The sequence below is a fragment of the Mauremys reevesii genome, linkage group 2 (genome assembly GCF_016161935.1).
Source record: "Mauremys reevesii isolate NIE-2019 linkage group 2, ASM1616193v1, whole genome shotgun sequence".
In the NCBI taxonomy this organism is placed as follows: domain Eukaryota; kingdom Metazoa; phylum Chordata; order Testudines; family Geoemydidae; genus Mauremys; species Mauremys reevesii.
The window spans coordinates 183,425,257-183,451,224 of record NC_052624.1 but is presented as its reverse complement, the minus strand read 5'-3'; the positions used below and the strand labels follow the sequence as shown (position 1 = coordinate 183,451,224).

Below are 25,968 nucleotides of genomic sequence, written 5' to 3'. Positions count from 1 at the left end.
AAATATAAAGTGAGTACTGTACAATTTGTATTCTATGTTGTAATTGAAATCAATATATTTGAAAATGTAGAAAACATCCAAAATATTTAAATAAATTGTATTCTGTTATTGTTTAACGGTGTGATTAATTGTGCAATTAATCACGATTCATTTTTTAATCGCACAATTAATTATGATTAATTTTTTTAATTGCTTGACAGCCCTAGTGGAAACAAAACAAAATTTCTGTCAACTTTTGATTTACCTGAGGTCTTCATCAGTTTCGGTTTGGCTTGAACTGAATCCTTTTTCTTTGAACTGCCAGCAAAACAAAAAATCAGTTATTCACCCAGCTTTACTATACGGTAAGACAACTTCATTCAAATATAAACCCATAAGATAATATGTTCACTTTTCAAAACTGGGAAAGTTTATCCAGTCACAATGTTAAATTTTAACTATTTACAACAAATATTAAGAAATTTTAAATCTCTGTAGTAGATTAATAGATTAATGGAAGAAAATTTAACTTCTGTTTTAGTTTTGATTGCAGCTGATTCATCAGCCAATGAGAAAGTAATTTATAAATGAAAACACTGGCCCAGATCCTCCGCTACCATAACTCAGTTTACCTCAACCGATGTCAACGGAGCCATCTCTGTTTACACCATTTGATGATCTGGCCCATTAGATTTTTTTGCACAAAACTCTGCTATAAATGCTCTATGTTTTAATCCTGAGCATAGTTCTTAAAGTTTAAAAATGTTACTTTACTGGTCGTAGTAAGATGGTTCCAGATAAGCTGAGGTTTCATTTGCACTGGTGCGTAAGAGTATCATCCAGAATATTGGTTGTCTTCATTACATGGATTCCCACTGTCTTTATTTCCTTTCTAAACTTCAACAGATAGTGCCACTATGTTGCAAGTCATAGAAATGAAAATTTCTCTGATCTTAACCATATTTTAGCTAACTATAGATATGTGATGGAGGTTTCTTGATTTTGATTTTGAGGTTGTTGTTGTTGTTTTTTTGTTAATGCTAGCAAATTACTAGTAAACACTCACTTTTTGTGGTTATCATGCAGTTAATTTTTTAAAGTTCATTCTAAGCCGCTGAAACAAACTTTAAAAAACATGTAAAAAAGCATTCACAGTAATTGAAAACCACCTAAACTGCTATATTTTCTCTAGCATATATTTTGATATTTTACCCCAATGGAAAAGTAATGTTTGTTGACCCTCCAATATATCTCACAGTATTAGCAATATAGATATATAAAAGGTGACATTAAAAACCAGAGGAACTAAGTCTGTACATGTTGCTAGAACTCAAAGATAAACTTTTATAACGTTTAGATTTGGGTGTGGTTTATTGAACTGGGCTGGACAAAGCACTGGGGAATATTCCTGTTGGGAACAATTCTGCACTCGGGTCCCCAATCCAACAACGCCCTTACTATGTGCTTAAGACCACCCTTATTCAGCAAAGCACAATGGCACGTCCTTAAGTGCTTTGCTGAAGTCCCAATGACTTCAGTGGGACATAAGCACATGTTTAAAGTTAAGCACGTGCTTAAATTATTTTATTTACATTTTAAGCAATGGTAAAAAAGACCTGTAGAAGAGCTCTAGGCATCCTGACAATTAATCTTCCAGTAGTTAAACAGGAGCAAATTAACTAAATTCAACCAGTGTATCAGCTACCAAAAAACATCTGTATCTTCTCTGGGTACATATGCTCAACTTTCTGTAAAAACCCTAGCAAATAAATGGCTGTTGTAGCACGCTTTGCTCAGTCAGAATTTCATCATTTCTATGCCTAGTTAGTATTAAGCACATGCCTAAGTGCTTTGCTGAATTGGGAACTAGGGCACTGTTCATGGGCCTGTTGTACCTATGTTGAGCCCCACAGAAGTCAGTGGGATCCATGTGGTGCGGAGGTGCACCTCTTGTTACAGGATTAGGGTCTAGATGACCTAATAGGTACTTTCCATCTTCAGTACCTGTGATTTTGCCTAGCATCAACAAATAGACAGCAAACATGAAAACTTTAAAGGGACAGATACAACTTGAAAAACATATTTGTGTGAAAACTTTGTATCTAACAGTAAGTACATGGAGATCCCAATAATATTTTCTCTTTTTTCTAGTTCGTTTATTTTGTGTATTTGGCAGCACGCTGTATAGTCAGTGGCATTGTTTCCCTGTACAGTCAGTGCCTCCCTTGCTTAAAAGATGTTTATATACATCAGTGGGAGAACATAAACCTTCATGTTTTTTCAGTTTTTTTTTTATTTCATGACATGCTATTTAAAGAGTTAAACTGAATTTTGTTTTCAAATTAGTCAGTTTTAAAAAGTTCAAGTTGATAGTATATAGTTAACTCTTATGTAAGATTATTTCATTTATTGTCTGACAGCAGGCAATTTTCATTCATTCGTATAAATTTCTATCTGTTGCTCACCTACAAAACATCTAAGCATACATTTCTTCAGGATAGCAAATAAGACTCTTTATAAAATAAAAATATAGGCATTTTCAGTATGTCATCTCCTGCAATGATATATAGTATCATTCAGAACATGAATGTTGTACCAAGTACTCTTTAATTTGCGGAGAAAGGATAAGCATAGTCTTTAACAGGTAGTTCTGATGACATCACAGTAAAAATGAAAGTGATAGATTTTATATCACTGAATCCTTGAGTGTGTGGCCTTATTAAGAGTTTTCCCTTTAAAATATTCAGTGGTGTAGGGATAACAGAAGTGGCTAAACTAAATTCCATGGTCCCCAAATGAGAATTGGGGAAACTCTGTTTACCCTTGACCACACTACTGAAGATATTTCCTTTGGACACCAACATTTAGCTATCACTGATCACTTTTGAAAATCGTAGCTATTAGGAAAGGAGGCATCTCATTAGTGTGCTTATAAATGCACAGGTCAGGACAGGACTTTATTTATTTTCTGCACAATTGGCATTCAACAAATAATAGCTTTAGCTGTTCACCAGGGATAGCCCAGGAAATTTTCAAATCAACGGTGCCTTCCTAATCTGTACACATTCTAGGCCAGGGGTTGGCAACCTTTCAAAAGTGGTGTGCCGAGTCTTCATTTATTCACTCTAATTTAAGGTTTCGCGTGCCAGTAATACATTTGAACATTTTTAGAAGGTCTCTTTCTGTAAGTCTATAATATATAACTAAACTATTGTTGTATAAAGTAAATAAGGTTTTTAAGATGTTTAAGAAGCTTCATTTAAAATTAAATTAAAATGCAGAGTCCCCTGGACCGGTGGCCAGGACCCAGGCAGTGTGAGTGCCACTGAAAATCAGTTCGCGTGCTGCCTTTGGCACACGTGCCATAGGTTGCCTACCCCTGTTCTAGTCAGTTAAAGGAGGAGATGAAGCCACCAGTGCAGCAAAGGATTTAAGCATGTACTTAAGTCCCATGGAACTGCAGCATGCACTCAAAGTTAAGCATATGCCTAAGTGTTATGATGAATCGGGTCTAAATAAAGTAAGTTCATATAAGGAAATGGAAATGCCTCCCCAATTTCAGTAGATGAAAGTGAAGACAATTAAAAAAAAATCCAATATAAAATAAAGCTAAATAAATATTTCTTGTCTTGTTAGCAGAAAAGAAATACCCCCCCAAAATGGCAGTCTGTACAAAATACTGACAAAGAGTGTCGGCCATGGGTATCTTAATGTTTGGCTCAAACACCCATTAAGATGGCCTTTAAAAGTAGTCAGATACTAAATAAAGTAGCTTGAGACATTTTATTATAATTATTTTACTATAAAAGTTACTTATGTCATACACCAAACAGCAGTCTAGTGCACAGGAGGATTGGTGATATCCTGCTAGTGGCTGACTAAGAACTCCACACACCGGTAGCCTGTGCTAAATATCACGTTTTTATTACTCATCTTCTCCCCAGCATGTCTGATTGTAGGCTGTTTTGGCATAGGGCTGTCACTTGCGGTGTTTGTACAGCTGCTAGAACAATGGGTGAGGACTCTGGGCACTACTGCAATATAACTGTTAAATAATCACAAGAGGAGCAATTAAATAGGAATACTGTTCATAGATATACCATTCTGGGTGGTTGAAATACCTCTATGTAGCCTGTAGCCAAACAAAGCACTCTAGAGATGCCAGTATACAGTAAAACCATTCACCTGTTTATGGGTTATTGTTTATGGGCATATCAGTGTATGCATCAAATTATGTACAGGTGTATACATAATGTGTGATCAAAGCTTTCTGTTACTTTGTTAATCGAAGGTAAGATGCTTCTGGTTTCAACCGCTGTTTCCTTATACTTAGTACTGGTTCTAATGGTATTTCCCATTATATCTTACCTACTGAAAAGGGATTATATATATATTTAAAGTTTTAAGCACATGCTTCAGTGCTTTGCTGGATTGAGATCAGAACTCTTGAAAAATTGAGCCCCGAATCCAAAGGAAGAGAACAGCCTAGACCTGGCAGAGAAGCTGTCAATGGATGAGGAGCTCAGAAAGAGATGGAAAATTCTGGGAGATAATTAAAGCCTTTACAGCTATAGGGTGTAGCTCTTTTAAACTGATTGAAGCCAACTCTTGGCATATCCTGTACGGTCGTTGTTATGGCAGAGCTCCAGTGCTTATTTTGTGGCAGGGCTGAGCCCTGGCACCTCTAGGCTTGGCATTTCATAGCCCTGGCACATCTGGGCTTGCTGCATCAGTTATGAATGTAAAAAAATTGCTTGAGCCCCAGCACCTCTTTCATTACAAATTAAGCACTGCAGAGCTCCCCACTGGTTTCAGATCAGTGGTATGGTGTGGCCTTGTCACAGGCCCAAGAACTCCTTCCCTCGTTTTACTCTTAGGCCTTAATATTGCAACAGTTCACTCACATGCTTAACTGGGCACACTGGGTAGCCCCCTGGAAGTCAGTGCAAAAAGTTAAGAAGGTGCTTAATGGGCCCCAGGCCTTAATTTTCATCAGTTGTCCTTTGGTGTATGCTTGCAGGGATGTGGAGTATGCTTGGATCAGTTGTTTAAATTACTTCAGTAAGTGTAAAATAATCACAGGGGTTTAATGTGAGCTTTCCTCTTTTCTAAAGAGAGAGGCTCCAACCCCCTATATATTTTTTTTATTTAGCAGGCATTAAATAAAATATACTTTGCAAAACAAATATATAAATCAAATATTATATTGTAAAATGGCAGAATGCTTTTGTTAACAGAAAACACCTATTTATTTATAAAGAGAATTCTATGCCTTCATTAAGTTGTGTGTGGGTTTTTTTTCCCTTATCCTGTTGTAGACCCAACATTCTGAGGGAAACCAGAGGTACATGAGGCAACCTGGAAGCATGAAATTTGCTCAAGAGTTTGACTTCTTGAAGTCTATCATATTTTAACAGCTCAATGAAATACATCTGAAAGTTGCCTGAATATAAACAAAGGGGTGAACCCTGATACATTGAAGTCAATGGGATAGTTTGCATGTGTCATGGTTCATAAGATTGAACCCTATTTGGGGTAAAGATTTGAAGACTGGAAATATATGAAGAGTACCAAAATTGACAAGGAGGTCATAGGTCATATCAGCAAATTGAGAAATAGTTATCTTTCCAGTGACCTTTGACACTAATAGTTGAGGAGTTCCAGTCTGACTCTGCAATCCTTCAGAATCGATTCACATTGTCATGACTTTGAGACACAGAGATCAGAGGTCAAGCCAAAGGCTTTCAAAATTCTAAGGACAATTACATTTCCTAAGACACATGGCATGACTTTCAACTCTTCATAGCATAGGTGGATTTTTTGCAGTTCTCCAAAGCTACATAATATACAATATAAGAGCACTTCAGTTTCACATGTGAAAATAAGCATTATTCCTCTTTCAGAAACAATTCCCCTTCGTTGAAATAAAAAGTGTTGGAATTTAATACTTTCACCTGTGTGTAGAAAATGTACTAGGGTAGATCAGGACAGGATACTAAAACAACACTCACTACACTTCTAAAAAAAAAAGGGTTAATAAACACCTTTTTTTCCTGTATAAAAGTGAGTAATTTAAAAAAACAGACAAACCCATGTTAAATGACTATGACCTAGTCAGAGGACCTGGTTACAACACCACTGTCTGGTGTTCCAGCATGTGGAACAAAATCAAATCTGTAATGTGATAGGTTCTGACTCTGCCAATATGTGCTTCTTGGGGATACTGAAAAGAGCCCAAGGGACGTTCACCTTGGCAGCAAACAAAGTGTTTAACACTTGCCCACCTCCAGCCTCAGGAGGAACGCCTCACCAAAAGGAGAGAAGGGAGAGCAGTACTTTCACCAGCCCTAGCCAAGCAATAGCTGTCTGAGGGCCAGCAGAGAAGACTTCACCTTCATGAAGAAATTCTTCTTTTGCATTTGTTCTAAGTGAGAATACGTGGTCCCAGAGCAAGTGCCAGCAAAACTTATTAAGTAGAAAGAACTCAACTCCCAAACATGCGCACTCCATTGTCCATGGCCACTAGACTGAAATATCGGGCTTATTTAAAAAGCCTACGTCTGCACTCCTCTGGCTGTCAGCTAGCACCCCTCTTTTAGCTTCCACTGTGCTGACTCTGGGTTTCATAGCAGCTGCAACTAGTTCTGCTCCACTATCCATGACACTTATTAAAAGAAGGTCAAAATCTGTGGGGTCACAGAAGTTCAAGCAGGGAATGTGGAGCTCCCGAAAAAGACATAGTGAGTAGGAGCAGCAGCTTCCAAAGGAGTTCTGAGAGCTGGCATAGGCAAACACTCCAATTCCAACCTGGCCCCTTTCCATCAGAATAGATGCTCCAGGTGATATCAGGCTGGAAGCATCTAATCTAGAATCTAATTCTTAGCCAAATTATTTGAGATATGTTACTCTAACTCATAGGCAGTGTTTAAGTAAGACATTCCCTCTTTATTTGCAAAAAATCCACCAGTGTAATAAAATGTTTGTTATGGAAAAACTAGGCCATTTAAAAATTTGCAATATTTGCAGCAGTTTTTTTCCTTGTATTTGATTCTCTCTTTGCATTTATGTTACAAATACAAATAAATTGGTGTTGAGTTCATTTGGAAAAGAACGCCTTCTTATAAATTACCTGACAGTTAAACTGAGCCTCCATGTGCTTAGTATATTAATATACTAATCTCTCTCCCAAATCAAACCTGAAAATGAAGACACAGATGGCTGTTTACACAGGCATCTGAGAGACCCATAAGAAACACTAGTAATCTCAAATGTCTGAAATGTGAGATTACCATAGGCGCACACAGTGCATTCCCATTTGTGTCAATGTCACCAAGAGACAAGCTGTACCACAAGAGCAAACTAGCAGAACCAAAACATAATTATCTCAAGCAGTATGTGGCCTTCTAAAGAACCCCTGAAGAGGATGTACGCGATCAATGTGCCATGGCTCTTAGCTACTAATGAAGTGGGAGGAGTAGAGAGATCCTTCAAGCCTTGCCCCTGGAGATCAAGGGCATCGTATTCTATCATAGTCGATGTAACACACTGACTGCGAGATGGTAAGTTTACCTGGCATCCTGGTACATAATGTCAGGGTGACCTGCTAACATTGAGTGGCCCTACACCCTAATACCTTCATTTTATTAAAATTGCTGCTTTGGCTATTAGCCTACTGATGAAGAAAAGCTCTTAAAATACTTACAGCTTAGATTCTTGAAATCTGCTATAGGCTTTCTCTCCTTTACATTGCCCAGGATAAAGGCATACACTGCTGCCTTTCTGCAGCTTCTTAGGCCAAACAGTCATGAAGTGGTAGGGTCCATCCTCTTGATCTCTTATCACTGCTATTTCCACAAATAGCCATTTGTTTGCAAAAGCACAATTATAAATGTCATGTTGGGGCTGCTCCATAAATTCTCAATGAATCTGCTGACGTTCAGATGAGGACGAGGGCATTTTATCCCCCCTGTCTTTAGCCAGTGAGTCACCACAGTGGGAATGAAAGGCAGATAAAGGGGTTAATAGAGCCTGCAGGGAGAAAACACAGATGCTGCAGTGAAGTCACTGTGTGATGCAGTAGGGAAAACAGGCCCAACCATCATGTGTGTGTTCATCCAAATTAACACAATAAAAGCAACCAATCAAACTGCAAAATTTGATTTCCTCCATGCAGATTGCAGCATGAATACACTTATGGTAAAGGAGGTCTTGTAATTCTAACTCTAAGAAGGATAGAATAAAAAATGAAAATAGTCAAATATGCATAAGAATTTGATAGAAGGCAATTGGGTGGGAAGCAGGAAGGGCAGGGAATATTTCTTCTGTTAAGATGGCCCTTACCTGTAGATATTGTAGATATTCCATTCTACTTGTGAACGTGATGTTATCCAGTCCTTGGGCTGGGAAGTGTTCCATCGACCCAGGAAGGCTGAATCCAAGGCCCATACTTGGGCAGAAGAGGGGCAGTGTCAGACATTGATGGGGTTCATGATGGGGACTATAGAGCTCGAGGAAGTAGTGGTAGCGTGGAAAGCAGTAAGAATTGTGTTTAGCTATTTGGGATCCTTTGTTTGCTATGGGATTTATGGATGGAATTTGGATTAGATCCCTAGCTCAAGTGGTAGCCATTATCCCCATGTGGACTAACCACAGTGGAGGGAAGAAATGCTTGTTTCACAACTCTTTGCCCATTAGCCGTGGAATGTTGAGACTCTGGAATCCTGTGTTTAAAACATGGATTACACTTAAAAGTTCTATTGGCATAGCTATGTGGCTCAGGGCTGTAGGAAAAAACCCCATCTCTGACCTATATAGCTATACCTACAGAGCCCTCACTGTCGAGACAGCTATGTTGACAGATGAGGGCTTCTGTCAACGCGGCTAAGATTGGGGGAGGTGGTGTTCCTGTAGGTGGAGGCTGCATCTACACTAGGGGGCTGTGCTAGCATGGCTATGTCTGTATGGGCTCCATAGTGTAGACATAGCCTAATGCCAGGTTTTGGAAGTGAGTGCGCTCTAGTGGTTCTAGACCGTTCTGCCCTTGCTCTCATAACCTGTCCCTCTCTTCTCCTGTTCCCCGCCAGAGCTCCTGTCCATTCTGTCTTTTTTCCTATTTCTACCCCCCTTCACAGCTCCTATCATTCTCAGCCTACCCCTCTGAACCACTCCTCAATGTCCTGTGCTCCTCAACCCTTTGTATTAGTCATGCTGTTTCCTCTTTTCCTTTCACACTGCCTGAATGCCATTCAGAGCACAGGACCGACTATTTATCTGTGCCCATTCCAGTGCTTGGAGCCACCGCAGGCCAGGGCCGCCCAGAGGATACAGGGGGCCTGGGGTCTTCGTCGTCGGGGGGCCCCTGCTTCGGCAGCAATTCGGCGGCGGGGGGTCCTTCCGCTCTGGGACCCGCCGCCAAAGTGCTCCAAAGACCCGCGGTGGGTGTCTCCCGCAGCCGAATTACCGCCGAAGCGCAGGGTCTTTGGCGCCAGGTCCTGCTTTGGCGGTAATTCAGTGGCGGGGGGTCCTTCCACTCTGGGACCCGCTGCTGAAGTGCCCTGAAGACCCGCTGTGGGTGTCTCCCGCAGCCGAATTACTGCCAAAGAGCGGGGTCTTCGGCGGTGAGGGGCCCCTGCTTCGGTGACAATTCGGCGGCGGGGGGTCCGTCCGCTCCGGGACCTGCTGCCGAAGTGCCCCGAAGACCTGCGGCGGGGGCCCCCTGCTGTCGAATTACTGCTGAAGCACGGGGTCTTTGGCAGCGGGTCCTGCTTCGGCGGTAATTTGGTGGCGAGGGGTCTGGGAAATATGGTAGAATGCTCAATATTTGTACTAACCCATCTTGAACGGAGCTCATTGCCTGCTGATCACCTCTCCTCCCATTCAAAAATGTTAGAAGATGATAAAAGTGCATGTTTAAAAACATTCTGTGTCCATGCAGCTATTGTGGGAAAAACTATAATTCATTTGAAAGTTGGATTTTCATTCTGATCTCAAGTGTAATCACAAAAGGTTAGTGGAGAGATAGGAGTAGCTAATAGATATTAGAACCATCATTTTAATCTCCTGTAGTGAGCTATATTATAAGACCTGAAATGTCACATTTTCACTATTCACAATCTTTAATTAAACTTCACATTGAAAAAGTTAGTATCCTGTCTCCCTGCTGCCCACACACTAACAACCTGACAGCAGTGAAGGGACGGCATAGTAAACAAGCCTCCTTCTGACATGAAAAGAACTAGATAAAGACTTATGCTGCTGTTCTACCTCTTGGCTATAATGCATAGAATAAAGAACAAGCAACTGTGATTGATGTGTTTTGGTGGTGTTTATCACACACCATATGAGTGTAACCCCCAAGGAGATGACATAGAATCTTGGGACTCTGCCTTGGCTCCCCCTCCCTTCTCCCTGAGCTGCCAGCAGACAGACTCAGAGTCTGCCCAGCAACCAATAGGGAGTGATAGGCCCTCCCAGGGAGAAGCCATTTTGGGAGTCTGGAGCCAGCCAGGGCCAGGGCAGGACTGGCTCTGTGGGGAGCTGGTGAGTCCCAGGCCTGCAGGCAGGGTTCCCCCTGAGAACTGGCTTCCAGGGACCTGACAGCTGGGTTTTTCCTTCCCCACTGATGATTCCCAATTTGTAGTGTTTGCTGGGAAACTTCCCCAGCCAGGCTGGGTTCGCCCTCCAGCTCCCTAGGTGAGACTAGTCACCACATGGTCAGCGCTGCTAGTCCAGGGCTGCTGCCTGCGGAGTGTGTGACTGGAGGCTGGGATAGGAGGCTACAGTTTGGATGTTAGGGTAGTTGTATAACCTACACCTTGAGCCCTGCACCCCTTTGTGGTGTGGGGAAATCCTGGGACTAACGCAGCCTGATTCCTGCCTGAGGAGGATCCCTGCCAGCAGACAGCAGCCAACCTGCAGTGACTGAGGAGTCCAGCGTCATCTTCGAACCTGAGGATCATTCATGGAGTTTGTGTGTGCACCAGCTTTTAGTTAGTTGGGGAATTTGTTTTGGGGACCCCCTACTCCCTGAACTGTGTCCTCAAGCCAGGGAGTGAGGGTTTGAGGATTTTATAACCTGCTGCATATTACACCTGTGGAGGGATTCATCACCTCCTCCCACTTGTGAGTCCTTTGGGCTGTACTGAACCCAGTCAGCCACACTGCTAAACCACTGCACAGAAGAATTGTATAGGTCATCAAGGGCCCCAGCAAAGTACGCGTACCAACAGGACACAAATTTTACACTTGTTACATCAAGTCACGGGTATTTTCAGTGTGGGCACCGGTGACCCTAAAAATAGTTTCACCCTGTTATGTTGTATTTGTCTCCTGTATAATATAATGATTGTGTTGAATATAGTTTTATGTGTTTGTGTTATTTCTTGGAAGTCTCCAACTATCTGGCAAGTAAGTGGGGATTACTCTGTAGGTAGAATTTTCCACCCAAGCTGCCCTGGTGACCCTGCCACGAAGGAATGAGGGAGGTGGAGGCACCGCCAAATAATTTCATAGGAAAAAAAGAAAAATGATACACCCTGCCGAGTGGGTGGCGGGATCCAAAAGAACCCAGACCTGTCCATCAAAACCTGTAAGCGGATTGGCATTAAAGGAGGTAACCAGGTGGAGAGGGGCGCTACATGAGCAATCATCAGAACTCTCCCCTCCCACCCCCATGAAACACTTGCAGTCTTTGCTTGTTTTATATAATCATAGAAACACACAGCTGGAAGGGACCTCAAGAGGTCTTCTAGTCCAGCCCCCTGTGCTGAGGCAGCACCAAGTATACCTAGATAATCCCTGACAGGTGTTTGTGACCTGTTCTTAAAAACCTAACAACAAAGATTCCCCAATCTCCCTGGAAGCCTATTCCAGGGCTTAACATTCCTTATAGTTAAAGTTTTTTTTCCCAATATTAATTTAAATCTCCCTTGCTGCAGATTAAGCCCATTATTTCTCATCTTACCTTTCGTGGACATGGAGAATTGTTAAACTTCTCTTTATAGCATAACATATATGAAGACTCAGTCGTCTTTTTCAAGAGTAAACAAACTGTTCCTCATAGGTCAGATTTTCTAAATATTTTATCTTTGCTCTCCTCTGGATTCTTCTCAGTTTGACCACATCTTTCTTTAAGTGTAGCACCCAAAACTGCATCTGTACATACATTTGATTCCTGCCCTTGTGTCCCACACCCATTACCCACTCATCCTCTCCTCTCCTTCCTGTGAACTCCACTCTTGTTTTGAACATGGGTTGCTATGTGCTTTTGCACTCCAAGTTGTGAGTGCCAATAAATTGCCAGTTATACACAGAATTTTATTCTGTTTCAGTGTGTGTAATTTCTTGTTTGTGATGGTATCATCATTGTCCATCTTTCATAGCATTGGTCCTTAGGCATTTCAAATACGTGTTGCTATGGTAATCTACCTGGCTGTGTCTGGCTGAAATGTTTCTTAGCATCATCAAGTACAATTTTCTTACTTCTATCACCATTCATAACAATTATTCCAGTTTCAACTCAAAGAAAACCCCCAAAACCCTCCTTCTGGTTTCTGCACTTCCAAAGTCCATGAAAGGCTTTGCAGATCCAGAACTTTTGAATGAGCAAAGCATGGAGCACAGCCACCTCCAGACTTAATCTGGATAGCCAGAGTTTTCCATCCTGAATCTGATTCAATGTCATTGTCACCAATTTCCACACTATGCATTGAAACTGGCAATGCGCTTCATGCACAAAAGGCATCAACACAAACAGGTTCACTTGTGCTATGCAGCTAAGTGACTTCATTTGCGATTCATCCTTGAAACTGATATTTTATGTTTCGAAAGGAAAATAGTTACTTGAAAGGACACACCACAAAATTCATGTTTGGCTTGTTCATATAATTTTACTGAATCCATTCAAAAAATAAAAGGAACTATAAGGTGGAATGTATTGTCAGAGAATACAAAGGTCACATCATTCTTTATACATCTTTAATTTAAATCCATAGATTAAGAGGATGAGCTATCTACCTCATATGAGAACAAAATTAAGTTTCTTTAATGAAAGGACAAATGTATTCAGGTAAGCAGCCAGACAAATGTATTCAGGTTAAGGAGAGCTTACTCTACTATCTATAAAAATAGAACAACATTTTAAATTTTCTTTAGATAAATACTTTAAGGTCAACTAATGGGATTATGTAGAGACAGGACCCAGCAGGCTAGGAATTTCATTTTAAACCAGTGGTTTCCATCCTTTTTACCCCCAAGATCATTTTTTTTAATCTAAGGACAACTCGGGATCTACCCTGCCCCTTCCCCAAAGCCCCGCCCTGCTCACTCCATCCCCCCCCCTTCCCTCTCACTCACTCTCCCCAACCCTCACTCACTTTCACCAGGCTGGGGCAGGGGGTTGGGATTTGGGAGGGGATGTGGGCTCTGGGCTGGGGCTGAGGGGTTCGCGGTGTGAGAGGGGGCTCTGAGCTGAGCCAGCTGCAGGGGGTTGGGGTGCAGGAGGGTGTGAAGGGTCCAAACTCTAGGAGGGAGGGAAGGGGTGCAGGTTCCAGGAGGAGTTTAGGTGCAGGAGGGGGCTCCGGGCTGGGGCAGTGTGTTGGGGTGCAGGAGGGGGTACAGGGTGCTGGCTCTGGGAGGGGGGGTCAGGGATGGGGCAGGGGGTTGGGGTGTAGGAAGGGGTTTGGCATGCAGGACGGGGTATGGGGTGCTGGCTCCGGGAGGGGGCTCGGGATGGGGGTTGGGGTGTGGCCTCCCGCCGGGCAGAACTTGCCTCCGGTGGCTCCCAGTCAGCAGTGGGCACAGCAAAGCTAAGGCAGGCTCCATGCCTACCCTCCCCCCATGCTGCTCCCAGAAGGGGCCAATGTGCTCCTGCAGCCCCTGGGGTGGGGAGGGTGGAGGGCATGTGGCTCCGTGCCCTGCCCTTCTCTGCAAGCACCGCCCCCCACAGCTCTCCCAGCTAATGGGAGCTGAGAGTGTGGTGCTCGCAGTCAGGATCAGCGCACATGGAGGGAGACCCCTGCCCTTCCACCCCTGGGGCCACAGGGCTGCAGTGGCCGCTTCCAGGAGTGGTGTGGAGGCAGAGTAGCCGTAGGCAGCCACACTGCGCTGCCACCAGAAATCGTGATCAACTGGGAGATCCTCTAGGATAGACCAATTGATCGTGATCGACCGGTTGGTAACCACTGCTTTAAACCATAGTTTAATTCCCATCCTGCCAAGGCCCAAATGTGTGTTAGGAGTTTTAAGAACGTTTGGCAAAGACTCATGATGAGGGACACCACACCAAACAACCAATGGGGAAATGTGGAGTTCTTTTTCTTAATTAAAATAGGATGTTTCATAATCTTGCTTATTTTGCATTTGTTCTTAATAAAATTTGGTGATTTTAAAAAGGAGGGATGGTGACAAATTTGGGCCTAAAATTATGTTTGTTTCCCATATGGAAACGCTGAATTGCCTTAATCAAAATCGGGGCAGCACAGTTTCTTCTGTGTGAGAGACCTAGAATGTGTATATGTACACTCTTCTTTTTATAGAGACTATTGAAAACGACAGGACTACAAACACGGGTAAAGAGGGCAGGATATTACCCCATGTACAGCAGGACTGGAAAGTGAAAGAACACCAAGTCTAAAAAAAGTTTTAAAAACTACCATAGCTAAAAAAAGAACACACCACATTAACTTTAAACAGAGCATAATTTTGGATGGCCATGATACAATTGGTATAATAATGCCCATTTTTCTCAAATGACACAGAAACTGGTAAGAAGTTAAAAATCTTTTTTTCCCCCTCCAGTGTTGTTGTAACCGTGTTGGTAGGTTGACCTAGATCAACATAGGTGAACACTTGTTTACACAGTTCATATATTTGAACATGTAAATACATTATTCAAAGCACTGATCACCTAAACTTCCCTCATTTGCCAACATCTAAATTCTGCTAGATAAGGTTTCCAATCACTTCTCCTCTTACAGAGCAGAGTTCTTGAAGCTGTACTGTAAACACAAATTCATATGCTCACAAAGGCTGATCTTTTCAAATTAAATGATGTATAAATTAAAAAGAAAAATGTCAGGTTTCTGATAAAGGTTGGACGTTTTGAACTTTGGACAAAGTGACAGGTATCTTCGATTCTCCTGGTGCTGGTGCTTTTGTGACTGGGTGTGCATGGGCTTTTATGTCTGCTATTCTCTCTTTAAACCTTTGCTGAAGGTACTTTTCTTCTTTGGAGTAGCTTTTAGCAAAAGCAGACATCAACAGGCATGCTGCCATTGTGGTCCCACCAATACAAAATAAGATCGCTCCTGCCAGCTTACATATATCAAGGGCTCTGTTAAACTGAATGGCATGGTTATCCACAACAACAAAATCTTCTTCCTCAAGGGCTTCGATTTTCGGTGGCACAAGAAAACCTACTACAAGAACTGTTAACCCGATCAGCATAAAAACCACCCCAGAGATGAGTCCGACCTGGAAAACAAACAAGGTTAAAAATGAATGTGGCCTCATTTAACATTTTCATTGTCTACACAAATATTTGTCAATCCTACCAGGAAGCAGACATTGTCTTCTGAGCCCTGATTCATAGAATTCAAATATGTGGATGAATTGCCATGTTGGAATTGTTTCTACAACTGATCTTTGTTTAAATCAACATACATATGGGAGTTTCCAAGAAAAAGAAATAAGCATGTGTAGAGGCTGTAAGCATGTATCATCACTGGATGATTACCCGTTCTGTTCATTCCCTGTAAAACACCTGGTATTGGCCACTGTCCGAAGACAGGATACTGGGCTAGATGGACCATTGGTCTGACCCAGTATGGGCATTTTTATGTTCTTAACCTATTACTGCTACTAGGTGACAAAGCTCCTTCTTTAGCGCAGGTAGTGGAGGTCTGAGCTTTGGAATTGAAAGTCCTGGATTCAAACCCTGCTGATGACCCATTACATATGACCACTTCCTGTTTTCTGTCCATGAAATGTTTTATCTTGCAGAGGTTAAAAGGATGGTGTGGTAGAAGTAAGTCACAACGTTACATTTCCTGCCCAGTTTAAATAATAAGTGCAAAGCTTGATTTCCACAGTATCCCTAACATTTTAGTAAACCAAGCCCGTATTGTTCCCTGGTAGTTTGATCATACACCCACCTATGCTTTTATGAATGTCAATGAAAGCTATGCGTGAATGTGTTGAGAGAGTCATTTCTCTATACTTTTACAAATTACAGCTAAGATTTCAAAAGTGACTTGATTTTGTGTGTTATTTTTTGATGCCCAATGGGATATATATGTTAAAAGGGCCTCATTTTTAAAGGGTGGATGCTCAGTAATTACTGAAAACTGGGCCTGTACCAAATAATAGTTTCCGTAGAGTGGTGAGCTGTACCTTCCAGAATGCAGAGCTCCACCTGCTAGGTGACCTCTGGATCTGAAAATCATCCTCATGCTCCCAAATTGAAGCTGTGCAGTCCTCATAAAATTGATGCAGATAGGATCGAACTCCATAGCGTTGATAACTTCCCTCCGTGCCACTCTGCGCTTGCTTGGAGCTGCAGATATCTGCATACGAGCTCATCCTTCTCACCTGCAATGAGAGATTTCATACAAGACAGACTCAATCAAAATGGGCTGCAAATAATCCCTTGATATGAGCTCCAGAAAGAGAAGAAGCCCTGTGGAGTTCTCTCCATCCCACACTCCCAAACTAAGGGCTCAATCCTGCTAAGTGCTGAGCACTCCTGGCAGGTGTGGGGGCCCTCAACTCCTATTGAAGTCAGTAAGTGCTGAAAGCCCTTGACACCTGGCAGGATTATACCCTAAAGATAGATCTGTGAACACTCAACAAAGTTGTTTTTTACATGTAGCGTTTCCAGTTCCATAATTCATGATGGAATATCATTTAATTTTATGTAAATTTAAAGAGACATTGCATGACTGCAGGGCTGAGTGCCTCGATCTCTGATACAAATGCCATTACTATTAGTCATGTTAGGCATTGCTTGCTAGCTTTATCTGCTAATTTGGAACATTTCACAAACTCTTCTCAATGGCTTTGTTTTTTCTTAAGCCTGTAAAACAGAGACATAACTGTGGGATTATATATAATTGTGACCTAAATAGCCACGGGGGACCTGGTCATGAAGACTAGCCTTAAAATTAGTTTTTCTGAATAAAAATACACTCAAGGATGGAACATTTGTTCTACTATCTACAAATCAGAAAATGAAAATTATTACAAACTAACAAGCCTATTTTAATTTACCAGATGCAGATAGTAAATTTGTGAGGTAAAGCCTGGCCCCATTGACTACAAAAGGGTTAGGATTTCACGCACTGTGAAAAGTAAATGCAGTGTTCTAAATTCTTTCCATTGTAATAAAGTATTAGTAAAACAAAGATTTTCTGTTTTAAATATCCAGGGCCTGACTCTGACCTCACTTATACAGGTATAACTCCACTGAATTCAGCAGTTACAGTAGTGTAAAATAAGTGCAAGTGAAATCAATCAGGCCTTTTGAAAATGAGTATGCCACTTTAATATTCATCTGTAGATGAGTATTTTAGAAGTATTATAATGCCTTTGTTATGGATTTAGTAGGATTATATGAACCAAAAGGTATGAGTGAGACCTAACATCAGCTTCAAGTAACACACCTAACTTCTTAAAACAGTGCGATGCAAGCATACCTAACCTGTTTGTTTTAACAAGGTTCTCCCACTCCAACCCCCTTTTCTTGCATTTTATAGGCTTCTAGCCCCTATCCTCTTCAGTAACTAGTGCAATATCCCAAATGCACATGATTTCACTCACTATAGAATACTAGCTCCCTCTGTGTTAAATGAGATGGACAAATACTGCATCACTCACTGAAATTATGTAAAAATCTGGAGCATGCTAATTAAAAACAATGGCAGAATTCGGCTCTTGGTAGGTACAGAAATTGGCATCGCTATGACACTAAGCCTGTAATCCACTGGTTGCTTTCATCCCTGGTTGTTTTCATGGCTCAGTGTTGAGGAATCTTATGCACTTTTCTCTGATAGTAGTAGCTTTTCTAGTCCCTAGGTATTAATGTATTCCTGCCATTAGTCTCGTAAGAATTTGTGTGGAAAGGCCTCAAAGCATTCTGATATATCAAGGCCAAATGGATCAAATCCAGTATCCAGGAGGCCTGCAAGCATGTGGAAGTTCTTTGTCCAATGAGATTTGGAGCCCACTCCATGACCACCTCCTGCACTGGAGAGTGGAGGTGCTGGTGAACAAGCTTTGCAAAGCTGCCGCCCAGCGTTCCTCTGTTAAGCATCTGGACGTCTGCAGATGCAGCCCTTGACTTCAGAGTGCTTAGAGCAGCACTTCTTTGAGAAGCTCTCCCTGTAGGGAGTGGGATGGGAGTCCAAAGATTCCCATTCTCTTTTTTTTCCCCTTCAGCCTCAAGACTCTTATTCTTCCTCCCTAGGGTGTTTCCTCACAGACCAAGCCAAAGAAATAATATTCTCATTTTTCTTACTGATTTGCTTTCTGTTGATTGGTTGAGATGGCACAGACTCCCAGCCTAATGGTCTTCAACAAGAGACTCCCCTTAGTTAGAGAGGGAGGTAGATGTCTTTAAATCAGACATAATAAAGCTGGAGGCAGCCCCCAGAAAGCAAGACAATTGTATATGATTATTGGTCATTATCCTGCCTATCTGATTCAAGAGAGAACCATACAGCTGCAATGTGTAGACTGAAACACAGAAAATAAATTAGCTGGTACATGGGTACATGCCTTTCTCTGGTGATAGAGTTGCATGGATATCAAGATGTCGTCTTACAAATCTTTTGGGCAACTGCAAAGCATTACTAGACAGGCATTGCAAATAGGATAATTTTTTCATGCAACGCACTGTCAACCTCTGGAACTCCTTGCCAGAGAGTGTTGGGAAGGATAATACTATAACAGGGTTCAAAAGGGAGCTAGATAGATTCATGGAAGATAGGTCCATCAATGGCTATTAGCCAGGATGGGCAGGAATAAGTTAATGGTAGAATCCAAAATGGACCCAGGGAATCATGGCCTCTAATCCTCTGCACTTGACTGTGTACTGCACTAGACTATAAAGTGGCTGTATGAATTACCATAGCTTCCTTATCTGCACAGCCCTTTCATAACTAGATTCATACAGTCATATCTTCCTTCAAAGATATGACACAATAATATCTTATAATATACCTCAAACTGCCTTGCAATGAGGGGTAAGCATTATTATCCCCAATTATCAGATGTGGACAATTGAGGTACACGCAAATTATTATGAGGCTTAATTAGTGTTTGTAAAGTGTCTTGAGATCACTTGAGGGTGTGCCAAAAAAAAAAAGAGGTGCACACACACAAATTAGGGGATTGACTAAGGTCAATATAGAGCATCACTGGCAGAGCAGGAAACAGATTGCCAACCCTCCCATACCAAATAATCTCCTGACTCCCAGTCAAGTCCCATATGTCACAGGACAAAACTGTCTCCTCATATAAACTGTACGTGTGAGTCTCCACTGACTTGCAACTTGTACAATCATTTTTAACTTGTGCATAGTGAGATCAGAATGGAAGTATTTTACTCGCACTTTACACAGATGTAAAGGACAACACAAGGTCAGTGGTAGGGGAGAATGAGGCCTAATGGGTCAGTTTGACTAATGTATCTGGCTGCTTTGTTTTGCTCTGGTCATGCACAGCAGTCTCCCGGGGAAGTTAAGCTAGGTCGATACTTGCTTTGCATTAGCAGAATCATGCAAAGCAACTGGAGCATATAAGTGATTCTGGCCCAATATCTCCAGTGATCTTCATTCTCCTCTGTAATTTACTGTAGTTAATTCAAGAAAACATAAGGTAATATGGCACAGATTGACTAATTTGTAAAGATCAGCATAAATTAACTATGCACCACATTTAAAAAAAAGTACTGTCTAGTTATTTTGCACTAACCACATTGTGTATCAGGAGATATGTTGTAAATTCTAATTCCTCACTGTGGGATTAACCCATGATAACCACACAACCTGCGATTACTTATTTTATATGTAGATTGTTTTCTATACTAAAACAAGTTTAGAGTGAAATCTAGAATGCTAATAGTTGCATTTGATTATTTAGGAGTTAAAATGTAGATACGTGTATCACAGAATAAAGGTTAGCAGACAAAAAAAGAAAATTTTAGTCACAAGAGTGGAGCATAGTGTTACTGTTGTGACAAACTAGTTCATCAAATCATGATCTTAGAATGAAAAGAAATAAACATCTGATTCAATTTAGCCAGTGCTACTGGATGCTTTCCTGAACACCTTTATAACCCCTGCCACACACACACACTCCCCCTAACCACTGCTCAAACACACAAACAAATAAGCTGGTACATGTGGGCAAATCTATCCTGGTCTCTGGTTCTTCATGTAGAGATACTATCAGTTCCTAGACAGAGGAAGCAGAGGTTTTCAGTCCCCAGTGGTGATTTGGAGTGGTGTAGTCTGTCTTCTGAGCTTCAACATGAATGTGGCTCTTGCTATATGAGAATGAGGCAGCGGAATTGAACAGAATGCTGAAGGGAGGTGAGGTAAAGGAGTCCACAATAAATATGTGGGGGGAGTGTTCAAAGGCACCCATTTGTACCAGATCAATATAAATGACAGCTACTGTGTTGGGGTGTTGAATGTATTGGCATAGGCTTCACTTTTGTGCATGTGGGTATGAAGGGACAGATCCTTAAAGGTACTTGGGCACCTCACTCCCATTGACTTCACTGGGAGTGAGGTGCCTAAATACCATGAAGGATTTGGGCCTAAAAGCCCATGCTTGGGGATCTTTTGCCCAAAAGTGGGGTAAACATTGTTACCCTATATCAGTGTTTTGGTCTGATCTTAGAGCTTGTATAAAGCCAAGGGACAGCTGTTCATCTTTAGAACTTTTCACAGCATAACAGCGGACCAGTGTAATCATGATCAATCTCTACAAATATAGAGAAGTTACAATCAGAACTTCAGAACATGCAGCTGCAGTGTAGCAATCCCCTAGCAACTTTATTCCCCAGGTAAAGACTATCCTGTGTTTATTTTGTGCTTTATTACACTGCACTGATACAGCAGGTGAGGGGGTAGGAGGGTGGTGATCAGTTTTGTGACTAGATGGTTGAAACATTGAGCATATTTCAGGAGAAACTACTGAATGAATTTTAAAACTGCTTCATGCTAAATTAATTGTTTTAAGTATTAAATGTTTACCTTTAAGAAAACTGAATTTGAAAGCTATGCTAAACAGAAGAAAATAGAAATGTGATGTTGCTCTCTGAGCACATGCACATGCATGACCATGACCCTGCAAATGTAAAACACAAATTAAAATGGGTTCTTACGTTTTAAGTCCTCCTCCTCCTCCTGATGTTAAACACTCTGACCTTTCTGTTTAAAGGCTCATCTTTCCAATCTTTACCTACAGGAAAAAGAGACCCCCCCTAGAAATAGTGAATTCTGGAGTAAATAACATAGATATTGGATAATAATTAATGGGATAATCTTGATGCTTACAAAATCTAATATCCATACCTAATGTTCCCTTAGGATAGAGACCAAAGCAAGGCAGACTGGGCCTGATCCAAAGTTCATTGAAATCAGTGGGAGTCTTTCCATTGACTTTAGTGGGATTTGCATCATGCCTTTTATGTACAGGCCTCTTTTCTTGTTGAGGAGTCAATTGTGAGCTCTGTCACACAGCCATACAGAGGGGAATGTGGACATAAGGCACCCCATTAATTTCCTGCCTGGGCTACACCCTTTTGTGCTCAGGGGATTGAACAGCTGCTATTCCCCAGTCTGTGCAGATGGGTGGAGCCTGACTTCAGCCAAGGCAGCAAGCACAAAGGAGGAAGTAAACTACACCAGGGAGAGAAATGGCACGAATTACTTCCCTTAGTCAAGAAGGGGGAAGCAAAGACCGTATTGTGACCATCTGAGGCCCCGGGTCTGCTTTGAGATCAGTGCAACTAGGCAGTACTCTTTACTAAGGGCTCATGGTAATGCCACAGTCTCACACTTAGTGCATCACAACTTTTAAATAATGCTTCTTGCAACAGGTTAAATCTATTTTATCCTGGTGAGTAACTACAATATGATGCACCATACTGGAAATGAAAGTAATCATGATTTCAAGTTTTCTATACTTACATGCCTGTAGGAACAAGGAAAGAAGGCTATTTTTTACTTTTTCTTTGTTAAACAAGGTCAATGGCATCCCCCCAGAAAAACGTCCGAGGTACTTACTGTATAGTATAGCTCCTGTGAATATCTGTTGCAAAAGGAACTGAAACCTCTCCCCCCATTCTAATCACATCAACAATCCCCACTCATTACCCTTCCTCTGCCCCAGGAAGGCAGGTTAGCCCTTCTTTAAAGAGATTTTTTATATTTCAGTTACTAGAGTTCTTTCTCCTCCTTCTATAATTATATTCACTAAGGTATCAGCAGAATCTCAGAGATGGCTGAGGCTTAGTTTTATTTTGATCAGCCGATACACATTCCAGCTGCAGAAAGCCCTCCGACAACGGAGAAGACCATATTTTCCTCTTCAGGCTAATCTACAGAAAACATAAATGACGCCTGAATTACTGCTTGTTTTTGGAGCAGGGAGAGGAGTTAATCTGCCCGTGCCACCGATGGCACCAACAAGGAGGGAAAGCAGTGCAACCCCCACAGCAACTGGTTTCCTTGCACGCTTCGGCTCTGCAGGAGGAAGTGGCCTTCAGTGCCCTTCACTGCTGCCTGGAGCGCGCTCTCCATGGTGCTGAAACCCAGCAGCGACTCCCAGTAGGCGAGCCGGCCTCACCGAGACTTGCTGTCAAGCGCTTGCAAAGCATCTAGCGAAGCAGCCGGCTCCCGGGGGGCAGGGGGGAGAGTGTGTGTGTGTGTGTGTGTGTGTAATATTTACCGACGCACCCTTCCCCCAGCCAGACCAATACGGTCTGCTCCCAAAGGCCAAAATATGAAACGAAAACGCCCTCGGCTTGCCCTGCACCGTAGCCGGCGCGGTCTCCCAGCTGCGGAACCAACACAGGATCCCCTTTCCCCCTGCAGGGCTGCCGTGGCGCCGGGGGGTTAGCAAGCACGCGGAAGCGTTTTGCAGCTCCCCTCTCTCTGGGGGCAGGGCTCGGCAGGGAGAAGGGGCTAATCTGGAAGTTCAATACCGTCCTGTGAAAGCCAGCGGCAGGAGCTGCTGTCTGACCCGCCGGTTCCTAGCCCGGAAACGTGCCGCCTCCCCAGCGGCTCGTGGGGGGGCTCAGCTCAGCCTCCCCCCTTGTAAAACTGCCAGAGGCAAGTGCGTCCGCACAAGCCCGGCCCCGCAGCCCCCGGACACGGAGGAGCCCCCCTCCCGGCCGGCCCCGCAGCCCTGCCCGCGCTCGGCGCTGGTTACCTGAGCCTCCCTGCTGCCGGCTGAGCAAGTGCAGCGGCGCTAGCTGCAGATCTCTCGCGCGGCTCCCATCCCGGCTCTGAGCCGCTCGCGCCGCGCTCACACACCGCGTCTCGTGTCCCCTCCCTCCCGCCGAGCCCGGCTCGCCCTGGGCCTGCGCACTCCGCCGCCGCCGCTCCCGGGCGCTGCCGCGGCGCAGGGGGCGGAGCGAGCCCCCTCACCCCCCCGCCGATTGCCCCACAGGCGCTGTAACTTCCTTTCCCATTGTTCACAGCGCCTCACAAACCCCAAAGCCCCGCCCCCTGGTGGGGGGCACTGGGGGCCCTGAGCCAGAGGTTCCCCCTTCTCCCGTGCAGAAGGATCACAGGTCATGGGCTTGAACACAAGATGTCTGGCTTTGGCTAGGGTCTGAAAGGTGCTTCCCAGGCCTGGAGAAGAGGGGCTGCTCTCCTGCTGCCTGGAGCCCTCGCTGACAAACTCTGTCACTCAGTATCTTGTGCCACCAGCCAGCTGCTGGGGCTGAGTGGGAAATGCAAGATCAGGGGCCTCCTCCCTGGTGGACTGGGAATCAGCAGACCTGAGTTCCAATCCTGTCTTCTGTGCCTACCCCACTGTGTGATGTTGGCCCAGTCACTTCCCTTTTGTGCACCTATTTCACTTCCTTTGTCCCACCGGTTTTCTTAGACTGTAAAATCTCCAGGGCCAGGACTAGCTCTCACTATCTTATAGTTTATAGCCTGCCTACAACAATGGGGTCCCCGGGGAGGGGGGATATCTAGGCACTGCTGCAATATAAATAATAAATGATTAAGTTGATTATCTGTCCATCTCATTGTCAACTTATGGTGTGTTAAACCCAAGGGAATCCACGCTCAGCAACACCCAAGCTTGCAGGGCTGCTTCCATATTGTGAACAAGAGGAAATTGTATCATGTGTCTTTATAATAATGATCCCAGACCAATGGTACCTCATGTATACAGGGCATTGGGGCATCTGTGTGTGTGTTTAAATATGAATCACAACTTGCTATAGATTTGCTGTGCATGAATCCTGTGTAGTAGTAAGGCATTCTTCTCCACCACCCCTGTGGCACATGCAGTCAAGGCCTGATAGGAGGCAAAGCTGCAGCAATCTGTACTGGGATTTCGGCTACTGGATTCACCATCCAAGCCACAGGTTGCAATGACTGTAGAGTGCCCCTCCCCCCCAGTGGTGTGTCAGGGAAGCACTGTGTGCTAGGACTGGCTCTGGTGGTAGGTTCTTGCTCATTCTCTCAGGGTCTGCTGGCTGGGGTTGGGTGGTTCACTGCTGCACTGAAAGCAGCAGAGCTGCTGGAGGGAGGCCTTGCCCTGCAATGAAGGTGGAGATGCTGCTGAAGGAGGCTTCATCAGGCAGGTTAAGAGGAGGCAGCAGTGGAGAGGGGGAATGTGACAAGAGGGAGAAGAGGTGGTGGTTCCCATGAAGGAGGTCCAGGCAGTCCCAGGACTGGCCCAGCTAAGCAAGGGCCCTAGCCAGCATAGGAAGGCAACTTTCCTGTGGCTGATCCTCCCTTTCTCTAGGGGTGGGGGTGGTGCCATAGGGGTAAGTGGCTATGATTTTTATTGTCTGCTACACCCCACTTGCCCCAAAGTTCACCAGCTGCTATTACCTCAGACGTAGGACTTATTAGTGTCATAGTGGCAATGAATTTGTCAGGGGCAACTAATTAGAATCCTAGTCTGGATTTCATGTCTTCAGGTTGGTTGGCAGATAATTTCTGTAGAATGGCATTGACAAAACAAAGGAGAACAGTAGTGTGCCAGTTCACCACCTGTACAGCACCTTTCATGCCTCATAATCCTTTTTGGCCTCTGCTTGCTCCCTCCATCAGTGCAAATAGCACCAGTCCATTGATTTCGGTGGCATGACACCAGTTTACACCTGCCGAAGATCTTGTCCCTGGTGTTTCTGTTGGTCTGTCACCATGTGGTGTGGATGGGAAAGCAGTCTCTGGTTTAAATAGAGGTACTGCTGTCTCAGCCTCAATGTGCAAGGTCTATGTTCTTTAGTCCTGTCTGAGAATGTACCATCTGCACTTAAAACACAAATGTAATATTTTAAAAGTGCTGTAACTTGATGCCTTAAAACATTTTTCTAAAACACTAGAAGGGCAGCATCATTGTGGTTCCTAAATTACATTGCAGATCTCTTTCTGACTCTCCAAGGTAAGAATCCAACTAATGGAGAAGCCATCCTGAAATAACTATCTTACCGATAAGGAGAAAAGGAATGAGGCTGTGAAAGTGTGGGAAGCTTTGCACCTGTGACCCCTAAACTATTTGGATTCACCCCAGTAAGAAGTGGATTCTCTGACAGCAAAAGGATTTCAGGAGAGGAAATCTGGGGGCATTAAGTAATTTAGTGAATGAGCTGTTAGAGAGGAAGCATTAAAACCCATGGGTAGCCAGGGATTTTAAAAATGTGCCATAATTAAGATACAACTAACCATTCCTCTGGGGAAAAATGAGAATGTAAAGAAAAAGAACAGACAATATAGTGTCACAAAAGACTGC

The 25,968-nt window shown here is 43.2% G+C and overlaps 2 protein-coding genes across 13 annotated transcripts in view; one reads left to right on the top strand and one right to left on the bottom strand.

The window, feature by feature from the left end:
- The window catches only part of DCDC2 (doublecortin domain containing 2), a 123,389-nt gene extending 117,465 nt beyond the window's left edge, over window positions 1-5,924 (top strand). For 7 of the 11 annotated variants that reach the window (XM_039523812.1, XM_039523811.1, XM_039523814.1 and 4 more), the window contains one exon: window positions 250-1,333. In XM_039523812.1, the coding sequence (XP_039379746.1) occupies window positions 250-382 (133 nt within the window). In that variant the 3' untranslated portion in view covers window positions 383-1,333. Of the gene's footprint in view, window positions 1-200; window positions 1,334-5,297 lie in introns of those variants that run through there. The other 4 variants (XR_005593895.1, XM_039523815.1, XR_005593897.1 and 1 more) reach the window with 4 other exon arrangements.
- A 7,728-nt stretch (window positions 5,925-13,652) lies between these two features.
- Window positions 13,653-23,548, bottom strand: NRSN1 (neurensin 1). 2 transcript variants are annotated; one of them, XM_039525378.1, is made up of 4 exons: window positions 23,419-23,548; window positions 21,368-21,444; window positions 16,369-16,566; window positions 13,654-15,450 (listed from the first exon to the last, which is right to left on the bottom strand). In XM_039525378.1, the coding sequence occupies exons 3-4, from the start codon at window positions 16,555-16,557 to the stop codon at window positions 15,052-15,054; spliced, it is 588 nt and encodes a 195-aa protein (XP_039381312.1). In that variant the 5' UTR covers window positions 16,558-16,566; window positions 21,368-21,444; window positions 23,419-23,548; the 3' UTR covers window positions 13,654-15,051. The 2 variants fall into 2 exon arrangements, with proteins under 2 accessions (XP_039381313.1, XP_039381312.1); XM_039525379.1 differs by lacking the exon at window positions 21,368-21,444 and having other exon boundaries at window positions 13,653-15,450.
- Window positions 23,549-25,968: the final 2,420 nt, after the last annotated feature.